The sequence below is a fragment of the Rhinopithecus bieti genome, unplaced genomic scaffold, assembly GCF_001698545.2.
Source record: "Rhinopithecus bieti isolate Rb0 unplaced genomic scaffold, ASM169854v2 scaffold_62034, whole genome shotgun sequence".
Lineage (NCBI taxonomy): Eukaryota > Metazoa > Chordata > Mammalia > Primates > Cercopithecidae > Rhinopithecus > Rhinopithecus bieti.
This window is the reverse complement of record NW_016823752.1, coordinates 251,220-265,875: the sequence shown is the minus strand read 5'-3', so window position 1 is coordinate 265,875 and position 14,656 is coordinate 251,220. Positions and strand designations below refer to the sequence as shown.

Here is a 14,656-nt window from a genome sequence, read left to right as displayed (position 1 = left end):
GATGGGAAAGGGAAGGGCATAAAACAGTGTTAACTGGCGATTCTCCTGTGCCCCACGTACATGCATATGCACAGACACACACGACACACTCCACACAGTACAAAACACACGCATGCCACACACCACACACACACACCATACACTACACACAACACATGACACACACACCACACAGTACACACAACACACGACACACACCACACACCACACAAACGACACACACCACACAGTACACACCACATACACCACACACAATAGACACACCCCACACAACACATATCACAGATGACACACACACCACACAATACACACCACATACACCACACACCACACACAACACACAATACACAACACACACTCCACACAATACACTCCACACACCACATTCAACACACACGACACAACACACAATGCACACCACATACACTGCACACCACACACACCACACACAAGACACAATATACAACACACACTCTACACAATACAATACATACACCACACACCACACACCACACACACCACACACACCACACATGACACACCACACACCACACACACCACACATGACACACACTGCACACACGACACACACCACACTCCACGCACACCACATATACCACACACACCACACACACTACACACAACACACATGGCACACACACCACACAATGCACACCACATACACTGCTCACAGCACGCAATACACACTCCACACAATACACACACCACACATATGACACACACACTACACAATGCACACCACATACACTACACAAACCACATACCACACACACCACACACACCACACATACTACACACACCACACACAGCACACATACCACACACAGAAGTCTTTGGTCTGGACAGAGCCCGTTTTCTCCATTCCTCTAANCACACAGTACACACCACATACACCACACACAATAGACACACCCCACACAACACATATCACAGATGACACACACACCACACAATACACACCACATACACCACACACCACACACAACACACACACCACAAACCACACTCCGCACACTACACACAACACACATGGCACACACACCACACAATGCACACCACATACACTGCTCACAGCACGCAATACACACTCCACACAATACACACACCACACATATGACACAATATACAACACACACTCTACACAATACAATACATACACCACACACCACACACCCCACACACCACACACACCACACATGACACACACTGCACACACGACACACACCACACTCCACGCACACCACATATACACACACACCACACACACTACACACAACACACATGGCACACACACCACACAATGCACACCACATACACTGCTCACAGCACGCAATACACACTCCACACAATACACACACCACACATATGACACACACACTACACAATGCACACCACATACACTACACAAACCACATACCACACACACCACACACACCACACATACTACACACACCACACACAGCACACATACCACACACAGAAGTCTTTGGTCTGGACAGAGCCCGTTTTCTCCATTCCTCTAAGTGCTGGAGGGTGAGGTCTCAGCCACCTTCCTTGCACCCCCCTAACATCTGCTCAGGGCCTCGCTGTCGTGGGAGCCCCATCAGCCTTCCTGGGGCATCGGGCCCTGCACCTTCTCCTGTGGAAGCTGCGAGGGTTTCTGCCCCTTTGGGTGGGGCTGGTGGAGAGTGGTTTCCAGGATCCCTGGATGGCAGTGTTGGGCGGCTCTGCGAGTCACGGGTGAGGACACTGTGAGGTGCTCAGGACAAGAGCCCGTGCCAAGGCCCCACGGCCCTGAGTAGGTCCCACAAGGGCCAGGTGTTCTGGAGGACAGGCATCAGGCGGGCCCCATCCACTTGCCATCCAACCCTGGATCCCACGACCTCACCCACGGTGGGGGAGTAACTAAGGGAGTGGAGCAAGGCAGAGCACGGGCACAGGCAGCCGCACTCGCTGGGCACCCAGCTCGAGGTTGGCCCTGTCGGGCCCACAGCCTCACCACTGAGACCTCATTCCCTGAAGCTCCTGTGGCCCTGATGGGGCCCCAGCTCTCTGTGCCTGTCAGGCACTGGGGGGTGTTTCTCTGAGGCCGGTGGCCCCACATCCCCACCCAGAGACCATGGGACCCCTGCGGCCCCACAGGTGCCTGGAGTCAGACTTTCCCAGGTGCACGTGGCCTGTGGCATCGGGAGGTCTCTGTGTGCAGCCATGTGAGCTGAGGCTGAGTCTTCCGGGCCGCCCCTCCTGGACCGTGGTGGGACCTGCCCAGGACACCAGTCCACATCTCCTCCATGCAAATGCCTCAGGCCACACCTGCAGGGGATGGGGTGAAGTTCAGAGGACCCTGTCCCATCCCCCTACTCTCTGCCCACCCAAACCCTCCAGACTTGGGTTAATTTTGGGAGAAGGGTGGGTACTGGCTCAAGGGTGGGTGAGTGGAGAGACTTGGGGGCCGCCAGCCCGGCCTTCTTTCCTGGCTGCCTGGGCATCTGCCACAGGAACTAGGTCTAGTTACAGGAAAACCAACCAAGTCCCAGGTTTTAGGCCCCTGAGCTTGGAGGACTGTGGGATCGTGCACCTGCCACTCAGGGGCCAACTTGGCGGTGCTGGTTTCTTAAACGCGCCTCTCTTCTGCGGGCAGTACCTGCCTGCTGTCATCCTCCCGACAGCCACGTCGAGCCCAGACAGGCTGAAGCCAGACCCCCGCCCTGCTGCTGGCCAAGCTGTGAGCTGCACACACGACCCCACCTCAGAGCTGCCGGCTCTGTCCCATGCACAGTGGGGCCCTATCAGACCCTCGCCTCAGGATGCCTGTTTTTTCTGCTGTCTGAGCAGCCTTGCCTCCCTGGGCATGCCTGGTTAGCAGGGGCTGGGGTGCAGCCTCCTGGATACGTGGGGCCGAGGGTGACACTCAGAGGGGTCGCTGACCTGGAGCTTCCCGACACAGTGGGCACAGGCGCCTGTTCCCATCTTGGTTTTCCCCTGGTTGTCTCCTGTCCTGATGCGTGAGCTGGTGGTGCTGACGCCCTGGTGAGCAGGAAAAGCTCCTCCTCATTCTGCAGCAGAGCCACACTCCATGCTGAGCATCCCTGACGCCCACCTGCGGGTCCCAGGAGCCAGCGCCTACGGATGCATTGGTTACGGAGGTAGGGATTTGCCCAGGGCCACAGGTGCTTGGGCTGTCTGCTTGTGAAGTGCTCTGCCTGAAACCAACACCTGGCATTTCTATTTTTGCTGCCACAGAAGCTGCATCCACATCTGCTTGTTTGGAAAATCCAGCTCATTTTCTGGCTGGGTCTAAATATCTGTGTGATTTTAGACAGGGCCCTGGAATTTCTAATGGAAAGCCACAGCCAGATCTGTTTCTGTGGCCACTCCACAGGGAGTTACATGTCACCAGAGCCTCGGCGTCTGTTAGAAGATGTGGTGCACTTTGGGGATCTCTGTCTCCCTCTAGCTCTGTCTCCCTCTCTGTCTCTGTCTCCCTCTCTGTCTCTGTCTCCCTCTCTATCTCTCTTTCTCTGTCTCCCTCTTTGTCTCTGTCTCCCTCTCTATCTCTCTATCTCCCTCTCTATCTCTCTTTCTCTGTCTCCCTCTCTGTCTCTGTCTCCCTCTCTATCTCTCTGTCTCTGTCTCCTTCTCTGTCTCTGTCTTCCTGTCTTTCTCTGTCTCCCTCTCTATCTCTCTTTACACCCAGCACACCTGGATTTGAACCCAGACCCAGCCTCTTGCCAGCTGTGTGAGTGTGACCTGGGTGGGGCCAACAGTGCCTGTCAAGCCTGGTGGAGTGCCTGCCGGGTTCCCAGTGCAGGGCTGGACAATGGCAGAGGCTGCCAGCTCTACCCACTGACTGTGCACCCCCCAGACTGCTGTGGGGCTGAGGGGAGGCGCGGTGGCCCCGGCTGTGTCTCTGGGGGCAGCTCCCCCAGCGCTGTGCTGACTCTGGACTCAGCCCAGAAGGCAGGGGGTGCGGTGTGCGGGATGCACGTGTCTTCAGCACCTGGAACAGCTCCCGCCTGGATCCACCAGGCTTTGCTGAAAGGAGGATGGTCTTGGGAAGGGAATCCCAGGGGTCCCTGCACCAGGTCCCTTGTCCTAAGGAGGGGGATGAGCCGTTTCCCCAGGTCATGGGGGGAGTGAGGGCGGCGCTTTCTGCAACTGCCTTTGCCTGTGCAGCCTGGGTGGCCTCAGACAGAGCCTTCCCGGGTGGGTGCTGTGGCTGTGCCTCCCCCTGAGTGCCTCCTCCTTGGCTGACCCTGTCATTCACAACCTGAAGCCATTGCTAACAATAACCAATCTGGGTGGTGCCGGGCAGGGCTGCGTGGTCTCTGGGGGTTTCCTGGATGACTGTGGAATTGTCAGGGCTGGCCAGGGCCACAGACAGGAGCCCACAGTTGCCTGTGCCAGGGTGGAGGGCCTGAGGGGGTGGACAGCACAAGGCTAATCCTGGGCTTGTCAGGAGATGTGGATGGCATACGTTCCTGTAGAGGAAGGCTCAGAACAAGCTGTCCTCTGGCGGGATCAGTGCAGGACAGGTGTGTTCCCATCTGGCAAAACCTCACAGTATAAAAAGCCGGCTGAACAGGAATCAAGTGATTTTGGGCAGGGATGGAGATGTGAGGGGTGGAAAGGGGATCTTTAACTTCAATCTGTCATCTCCCATCAAGATGAGAGTCTGAACCTGTGTGTGTAGCTGGGTCTGCAACAAGCAATGGTATTACCTGCTGTAACGATGTAACAATGATCACCTGTGGTGCTGTGGCATCTTCTCCCGGGTTAGTCCCGATTTCACCTGCTATAACAATGTAACAGTGATCACCTGTGGTGCTCTGGTATCTTCTCTGGGGGTGAGTCCCGATTTCACCTGCTGTAACAATGATCACCTGTGGTGCTCTTGGGATCCTTCTCTGGGGGTGAGTCCCCGATTTCACCTGCTGTAAAATGTAACAAGATCACCTGTGGTGCTCTGGTATCTTCTCTGGGGTGGAGTCCAATTTCACCTGCCTGTAACATGTAGATGATCACCTGTGGCGCTCTGGCATTTCTCCTGGGAGTGAGTCCCGATTTCACCTGCTGTAACAATGTTACAATGATGCCACCTGTGGTGCTGTGGCATCTTCTCCTGGGTGGGAGTCCGATTTCACCGACTATAAGGATAATGACGATGATCACCTTGTGTGGCCTGGTGCATCTTCCCTCTTTGGTGCTGAGTCCCCAGATTTCACTCAGCTGCCTCCAAGAACCTGACATTAGGGTTTTTGTGTTTGATCTTTTTCTAGCCCCTGGACCAGGGGCCTCTGCTGACCCATAGGAGATAGCACCCAAATGCTCACTGCTGGCCACTGGAGTTGAAGAAAGAAGAAGAAACAACAAAAAGCAGCTCACAAAGACAGGGTTTATTTTGGAGAATAAACCGAGAGGAGCCTTCTTGGCCTATTTAGTCCAGAGTGTTTTCTCTTACATGGACTGAGGGGTATTTAAGGGTTCAGGGAGGTGAGGCTTATTGCAGGTTTCGGAGTGTTTTGGGGGGGTGGGGGGATTTTTTATGGCCTTGGGGTTTGGAAGGTTTCAGGTCAGCAGGGGAGTGTCTGTCTTTGGGTTTGGGCAATGGTTTCTGGCCAAAGGTTGTCATTTGTGGTTTTATGGTCCTCACTGATATTAGACATTAGTGTTTGATGTTTTTGGGGCTGGATTATGGGGGCTTTAATCAAGGGGAACTTCAAATGGTGGGTTGTTTGTCCAAGACGGCGACATTCCCTGCCTCTTGTCAATCCCAGACCTCTATAGTTGAAAGGAATGAGGGGTGGCCATGTTCTTTCCGGCTGCTTCCCTGCCTGAGAGAAGAGTTCGTCCCTTTACCAGGCCCACTGGAACACAGTGTCTGTGGATAACATCTAGGAGTGGAAAGAAGGCAGATTTGGTCCCAGAAACACTCTGTTTTTTGGGGGGCTAGAGGCAGCCGTCTGGTTGGATGGCCAATCTAGGAAGTTGGAAGAGGCAGATTTGTTTCCCGGGAAAACACTGTTTTTGGGGCATTAGAGGACAGCGTCCCCCTGTGGGGATGGCATCTAGGAGTCCGGAAGAGGGCAGATTTGGTTTTCCCAGAAACACTGTTTTTGGGGGCTTAGAGGCCAGCGTCTGTGGATGCATCTAGGGAGTGGAAGAGGCGGATTTGTTTCGGACACACCCTCTGTTTTAGGCGGCTTAAGAGGCCAGCCGTCTGCCGGATACATCTAGGAGTGGAAGAGGTGGATTTGGTTTCCCGGAAACACTCTGTTTAGGGGCTTTGAGGCAGCGTCTGCGGATACATCTAGGAGTGTAAAAGGGAAGAGGTGGATTTGTTCCCGGACACACTCTCTGTTTTTGGGGGCTTAAGAGGCCAGCGTCTGGCGGGATACATCTAGGAGTGGAAGAGGTGGATTTTGTTCCGGACACACTCTCTGTTTTAGGGGCTTAGAGGCAGCGTCCTGCGGATACATCTAGGAGTGGAAAGAGGTGGATTTTGTTCCCAGACACACTCTCTGTTTTGGGGGGCCTTAGAGGCAGCGTCCTGCGGATCCATCTAGGAGTGGACAGAGGGTGGATTTGTTCCCGGCACACTCTCTGTTTTTTAGGGCTTAGGGAAGGCAGCGTCTGCGGATACATCTAGGATGGAAGAGGGTGGATTTGTTCCGGAACACACTCTCATGGTTTTTAGGGCCTTAGAGGAGCGTCTTGGTGGGATACATCTAGGAGTTGAGAGGTGGGAGGTGGATTTGTTCCCGGACACACTCTCTGTTTTAGGGGCTTAGAGGCAGCATCTGCTGATACATATGTCTTCAGCTTACAGGGCTGAAGGCACAGCTTAGGTTTCAGTGATTTCCAGTTAGAAAAGTGGGGAAAAAGGAAAAATTGAAAACATTATTTTGGAGACTTGTAGCCAGAAAATTAGAATTTAAATTGTAGAAAATCATAACAATTGAAAAATATCAGACAAGACTGGAATTTAACAACCAGGTGTGCTATAGTTTTTGAAACATAATTTTCTCTCTCCAGTTTTCCATTTTTTTAAAAGACACATGATAGGACTGGTTTACTTCATTATACTTGGCTTATTTGTATACAGTGCAGCAAGAATAATTATTTTTTCACATAGGCCTTTTAAATTGTCTTTGATGGAACTTTGTTTTATAGAAGGAGTCTGAGATAAGACTTTTTAAAGCTGAGCCCAGCCATGGAATTGTACCATTAAATACCTATGAGTTGGGTGAATTCCTCTCCTGTTGAGGTTCCTGGCCTGTCAGAAACTGACATTTTTTACTTACCACAGATCAGAACCCCTGTGCAGGGACTGTGTACACAGAACGGGAGGCCAGTTTCCAAGAGTTTTATTGGCTTCATAAGTCAAGTTTGATTCCTTAAAGGAAAGCACACAAAAAGTTTTATTTTACCAAGACTTGGACCATTCCAGTCAAAGTCTTGGTAAAATAACCAGTTTCTTCAGTTGTGTCGTGTTACAAAACAGATTCTTATTGCACTTATGCAAATAATTATATTGCCATAACTTAAGAATAGTCACAAATAGTTTCCAAATTCTGGAGAAAATCAGGTAGAGAGAAACAAGCTCCAAATTTTGTTCATGGGAGTTTACTAAATTGTTAAAAGCTGTCAGTAGCTCAAAAGAAGTTTCCTTGATTCTGAAAAGCAAGACAAAGGATTAGCCACATTTTAAGCAAAACGTCAAAAAGATCACTCCAGTCTCCTATTGGTTCAGTTCATGCAGTTTATTCCTGTCCTGCTTGGTATTAATGAAGATTTTAGCTCTTCAAGAGTCCTGAACGTTTTTCCTCTATTCTGGTGTCACAATCTTCAAAGTTATCAGAAACCTGTTAGCATAGCTGATTATAAAACCACCTTCTAAAGAGGACCAAGACAAGACAACAATTGTTCATGGATGACAAAATGTTTTAGGGTAGCTATAAGGACACAATTGACAAGGAAATCTGTTACCTTGTGGCACACAATAATTTTAACATAACAATGATAATTATTACTGATAATGTACACTAAAATTTATGAGAATTATGAGTCTCCCATAACTTTGGAACACATACCGATAACATGTTTATACAAATATAGCCCAAAGAAAGCCAAACACCATTGCATATTTGACATTGATGAGCTTCTGACAGCCACATGGTGGCTGCAGCTCACCCCCAGCCCACACACCGTGGCCCCTGCCCCACCTCAGTGGGCCCCAGTCCCACCGATGTGCAGCCCCCAGCCCGTACACCATGGCCTCTGCCCCACCTCAGCGGGCCCCAGTCCCACTGACGTGCAGCCCCCAGCACCTTCCTCCCCTCGCCTTGAGGAAATTCTGTTTATTCTTCCAGGACTGGTTCAGCCCTTCCTTCTTTCTAGGGTGCAGTGAGGCCTTCCTCGTGTGCACACCCAGAGCCCTGGTTTACGCTTTGCTACGGTGGCCGTCAGACGGGGTCAGCTGCTCAAGGGGGAACCTGCCTTATCTGTCTGTTCCTGTAGCACACCGGGCAGCTGCGCCATGTGATGGGCTCTGTCATGTTTAGTCAATCGAACCAGAGCAATTAGGCAGAAGAGATTTTTAAATTGCCACAGCCTCTAGAATGTCCAAATAGAAATAAGCTTTTAGTTCAGACTCAGGCTAATGGCAGCCATGGTTTTCTGCACAGCTTCCTTCTGGGAGCACCTCAACTTTCTTTTAGGCAATCGGTGATAAAATGCCAAAAACAAGGGACGCGGGAAGGGCGGGGATGTACCTATTTTGTTCATGTCTGTGCCTGCAGCACTGGGCTGCGTATCCTGTGGGGACGCTGGAGCATCCGTGATGCTCGTGAATAAGTCAGTGAGCCCAGCACTTTTCCCTTTCCAGAGGGGGAATCAGGGACCGCTAGGGGCAAGTCCAGCCCAGCAGTTCAGAGAATCCTCCGGAAGAACTCAGCGTGCCAGCTCTGCTCTGCTCTGCCTGGGGAGGTGGTGGGGGGGATACAAGAGCAAGGGCTCCATCCAAGGCCACTCCGAGAACCCATGTGCTGCCCTTGGGTCTGGTGGCCATGTCCCCTTCCGCCCCTCACGCAGCCACTGGGGGCCAGAGCTCAGGGGAGTCATCCAGCTTCATACTAACTGCCCAGGCTTTGTTCAGACCTGCTTCTTCTCGTAAACCTAAAATATGTATTTTGGAAGTGCACGTGCTTGATGTCTGAGCTCTTAGAACGTCACGTCTGATCTGCTGTGGCAGAGGTTTCCTTAGAAGAAAGGTGCCAGCAGGTGAAAGAACCATCTCTCTCTAACTCATGCGGGGACCGTGCCAGCCTGAGACCCGCCCGAGGACGTACTGACTTTCGTGGACTCGCTCTCCGGCCTGCTGCCCCAGCCCTGCTGCCTCATCACTCACATTTAATGCAAGGCGCCATCTGTGACTGTCTAGCGTGGGCTCACCAGGAAGCCACTGATTGACAGCTCTTCCTCTGCTGAAGGATAAAAACACCCAGATTTGCAGTGAGGGTGCCCACTGTTTAAAAAAAAAGCTGCACTTTCCTCTGTAAAAGGGCTTGGCCAGCAGCATGGGGTGCCCTGGACTGGCTCTGATGGGGCTTCCAGGGAGGACCCCCAGCAGGCCTGTGGTGTGGAGGGTCAGAAGGAGGGGGGTGGGCAGGTGGCCACCACTGGCCCATGGCTTGAAAGGTTTGGACCTGCCAGCCCCTACCCGCCGCCTTCTGCTGCTGTAGGGCCTGCTGGGAACGCGTCCCACCTGTGAATTCAGTGGGTAGCGTTAGAGCCGTGGCAGATGGGCTGGATTTGGCTGCTGTTTGGGTTGCGGGTGACGATAGGTGTGCAGCACGGGGCAGAGATGGACACACAGGGCCACGCTGACATCAGGGGGAAGAGGCCACGGCAGTTCCACGTGAGGGTCACGGTGGATGAAACTCCTCTCTCCACACTTGGCTCCCTGTGGAGGAGCAAGGTCGGGGCACCTCTGCTGGGTGTCTTCACGAGTGTGTGGAGGAGGAGACCACCCTGCTCAGTCAGCTCTGCTCCGACAAGAGCTCGGTGGTCCGGAAAAACACTCCTGCGCGTGCCTGGTGTGCAGGACGGGTCCAAACAGACTCAGGCTTCCCGTGTCCCCGTGCAGCGCCACGGCCCCCGAGCCACAGACTCTCCCTCTGCTGTCACCGATGGGTTCTGCTTCTCACTGGGTCCTCTTTCCCAAGCCAGCAACTCCACATCCCATCAGGATGGAGCCAAGCGAGGTGCCAACTCGGGGCCACAGTTTTCAGCGGCCATTCAGGAGGGTCTGCTCTGCCCAGCATGGTACTGAGCCAGGCACCGAGAAGAGAATGACAGCACCTGCCCCCCGCTACCCCGTCGGGCATCCACGGGGATGGAGACTCCCTGCCAGTTTTTAGGGTTAGGGCAGGACACCCCGCTTTATAGCAGAGTTTGTAGTGGCAAGAAATTGCCAACTGTTTAAATAGCCATCAGTGTGCACTGGTTCACTAATGCACTATAAACCATTGCTAGCTCCGAGCTCCAAGACCATTAGGTAAGAAAAGCAGGTTGTGCAGCAGTGTGTGAAGCTGATCCGATGACTAAGAAGGCCTGTGGCAAGCGTGCACATGCATGTGTGTGTGTCACGAGCACACATTAGGGTTGTGCACAGAAAAGCAGGTTGTGCAGCAGTGTGTGAAGCAGATCCGCTGACTAAGAAGGCCTGTGGCAGGCGTGCACATGCGTGTGTGTGTGTGTCATGAGCGCACACATTAGGGTTGTGCATAGGACCTGCCATCAGAGGTGGCTTCTCAGAGGCGGGAGCCGAGGGCCCAGGGATGGCAACGCCCTTCCGTGCAGAAGGCGCCTGGGTGGGTCTTGTGGAACAGATGCATGAGGACGACCCACAGGGTGGAGTCTGGCCTGGCCAGGCTGGAGGTCGTAGGATGAAAGGTAGAGGTGAGAAGAGGCAATTCTGTGAAACAGCCTCGACCTCGAGCTGGGACTTCGAATTGGTTTGTACTTGAAAGCCAGGGTTGGTAAAAGCTGGGCACCCACACTCTTCTTCCGTTGCAGCTGGTGGCAGCGATTGTGTTCATCAGTTTTGGTGTGGTGGCCGCCTTCTGCTGCGCCATCGTGGACGGCGTATTTGCAGCGCAACACATTGTGAGTACCTAGTCATTGTGCGCACAGTCCCAGTCGCTTTCCGAGGCTGAAAGACTTGGCATGGAAAAAGTAAAATTTCATTTTGCAGAACTCAGACGGCTTCACAGTCGGTCTCCTCACTGGGGGGTTGCCAGTGGCTGCCTCTCTTCTCAGCAAGTCTCATTTTGTACACAATGAGCTTCCCTCTCCACCACACAACACACAGAGAACACACCACACACAGCACACACCACACTCCCGAGCACACACTTTTCACCTCTAAATGAACAGGTTTTCTCTAAAATCTCAGGCCGAGGAATCGTTTCTGTGTCCTCCTGAGGTGGGTCCTCAGCCTCAGGTGGGCGGTGCCGTCCCCACCTCCTCCCCAGCCGGGCTCCTGGGTGGGCTTTCGCCATCTGGGCGGTGGCTGGTCCCCGGGAGCTGCCAAATTGCTTGTCATGAACTCGCAAACCAAACCTGTGATTGTTTCTCCCTCTTTTTCCATAAATCACACTGAAAGGCACTGAAGGTTGTGTTAGGCCTTTGCCCCAAAGGTTTCATTATATGAAGGCAAGTGTGGTAGCACACTCACAAAACACGTGTGCACACGCATGCACACACCACGGCTCACACACACCCCATGGCTCACACACACGTACACACCATGGCTTACACACACCATAGCTCACGCACACACACCACGGCTCACACACACCACAGCTCACACACACACCATGGCTCACACACACACCACGGCTCACACACACCACAGCTCACACACACACACCATGGCTCACACACACATACCACGGCTCACACACACCATGGCTCACACACACGCACACACCATGGCTTACACCACAGCTCACACACACACCACGGCTCACACACACCACGGCTCACACACACCACGGCTCACACACACACACCACGGCTCACACACACACACCACGGCTCACACACACACGCACACACCACAGCTCACGCACATGCACACATATACTCCCGCGGAGGCGTGTCACGGGAGCTTTCTCAGTGGGTGGCTGGGTTACTTGCTATTCCATGGTTTCCGGGCGGCGGTTTCCACTGTGCTCCCAGGGCCCATGGCTATGGCGCCGCTGAGGGGCAGGGTCCAGTCTCTGACTGCAGTTGGGGGTGTCCCTGGGCTCCAGACCTCGGGCGCCTCTCCACTCTGGAGGGCCACACGGGGCATGTGTTTAGGCAGGTGGGGGAGCCTCTTGGTCAGAAACAAAGCAGGGCCCCTGGCCGGGGCCTCCCAGGGCTGACTTTAGGATGGATGTGCAGACGGCACTCACTGGAGCTCAGATGCCATCGAGGGAAGCGTGGCACTGCCTTGCGCGCTGCCGAGGAAGAAGACAGATGGTGAATGACAGCTCCAAGGGTGTCATGTGGGGACGTGCGCACCTTCCAGCTGCTGAGAGAGGCCGAGGACACCGTGCTACTAGGCCCCTGTCCCCATGGGGTTGCAGCACGCCGCCCTCCCTCCCGGCAGGAGCCTCTGTCCCCTTGGGCTACTCGTCGTTACCTGTGGTCTCATGTCTGTTCCCTCAGGGGAAGATAAATGCCCAGAGACAGAGACTTGTGTCTGCTTCCTCCATTGCTGTGTCACCCAGAACGTGTCCGGCCATCGTGGTGGCCCAAAGAACAGAGGAGTGATTCTCCTTCTCATCTGTTGCAGTGTTACTAGTGATTTCTAATACTTTTCTTGGATCAGAACTAGGAGCACTTTAAGAAATACTAATAAAACTAAGTGTGGACAGTGCGACCCTAGCTTATTTACAGGTGATGCAGTTTTGTGGCATTTTAGTTTTGGCACTTCCTGCTGTCTTCTACCATAGCAATTATAAGCACTTTGCAATGGTCAGTTTATGGGTCTGTCGTCTTCACTAGCCTATAAATCCCGTAAGGGCAAGAACTGTGTCTTGTACCATTTGGCGCTGTGTCTGTTCCATGAATGTTGCAGATGGTGGGATGGATTGATAGTTGGATGGGGCCATAAATGGGTGTATAGCTGAATGGTTGGATGGATGGATGATGGATAGATGGATGGATAGAAGGATGGATAATGGGTGAATGACAGAGGAATGGAGGGATGGGTGGATGTGGATGAATGGAAGGACGGATAATGGATGGATGATGGATGGATGGTTGGATGATGGTTGGATGTACGTATGTGGATGAATGGAAGGATGGATGATGGATATGGATGATGGATGGATACATAGAAGGATGGGTAATGGATGTTGGATGAATGGATGGAAGGATGGATGACAGATGGGTGGATGGATGGATGGGGATGGATGTGGATGGATAAAAGGATGGATGATAGATAGAAGGATGGATAATGAATGATGGAAGGATGGAAGGATGGATAACAGATGGGTGGATAGATGGATGTGGATGAATGGAAGGATGATGGATGATAGAAGGATGGATGACAGATGAGTGGATGGATGGATGTAGATGAATGGAAGGATGGATGATGGATGTGGATGGATAAAAGGATGGATGATGGATAGACAGAAGGATGGATAATGGATGATGGGTGGATAGATGGAAGGATGGATGACAGATGGGTGGATGCATGGATGTGGATGAATGGAAGGATGGATACATGATGGATGAATGAATAGATAGATGTGGAGGATGGAAGGAAGAATGGGTAGGTGCATAGATGATTGATTGGATGGATGGTTGGGTGGGTGGGTGGATGATTGGATGGTTGGTGGGATGAGTTGATTAGTCTGAAATCCTTCTTGCTACCTTCCTAGTAGAAGAGACAATATTTTTTTATGAAACGATGCAGGAGCCTAACACCTGTGGTGTGGGGTGCTGGGATGCCCTTCAAGAGGCCAAGCACCTGTCTCCCTTCTGCTGCCCTTGTTGACTAATGGAGAATATGTGTCGGCCAAGCCTGCATAGCCTGAGGTACCCTCCCATGGGACTTTCTGCTGTCTGGCCTCCTGGATGCAGCAGCCTAGCCGCTCTGCAGGGAGCGTGGAGTCTCCCGTCTTGTGTTCTCTGTCTGGGAGGCTCGAGTTGGTGTTGGCCTTGGTCCTTGAGGCCCTGAGCCTGAGACCCACAGGCCTGAAATTGCCTTTGGCCTCTCCCGCCTGGAGGCACCTGTTTTATTCCATCTGTGTTTATCTGTTTCTCTAGGAACCGAGGCCCCTCACCACGGGAAGATGCCAGTTTTACTCCAGTGGGGTGGGGTACTTGTACGACGTCTACCAGACAGAGGTGAGCAGGAGCACTGAGATTCACGTGGGTTTTGCTCTGCTAACCCCACTGAGCCCATGTGGTTTTCCCTGTGCATAGGCATGGTCTGAGTATTTTGATTCTGATAGTTCCTGGGGGTCTCCCGTGTGGCTGGTGAGCCGTCAGTGCCCCCTGTGCATAGGCATGGTCTGAGTATTTCGATTCTGATAGTTCCTGGGGGTCTCCCGTGTGGCTGGTGAGCCGTCAG

At 52.8% G+C, this 14,656-nt stretch overlaps 1 protein-coding gene across 1 annotated transcript in view; it reads left to right on the top strand.

Moving 5' to 3' along the window:
• Positions 1–14,656, top strand: part of TMEM255B (transmembrane protein 255B) — a 37,916-nt gene that overhangs the window by 14,068 nt on the left and 9,192 nt on the right. The window contains 2 exon segments of the mRNA XM_017861830.1: positions 11,101–11,190; positions 14,350–14,440. Of these exon segments, the coding sequence (XP_017717319.1) occupies positions 11,101–11,190; positions 14,350–14,440 (181 nt within the window).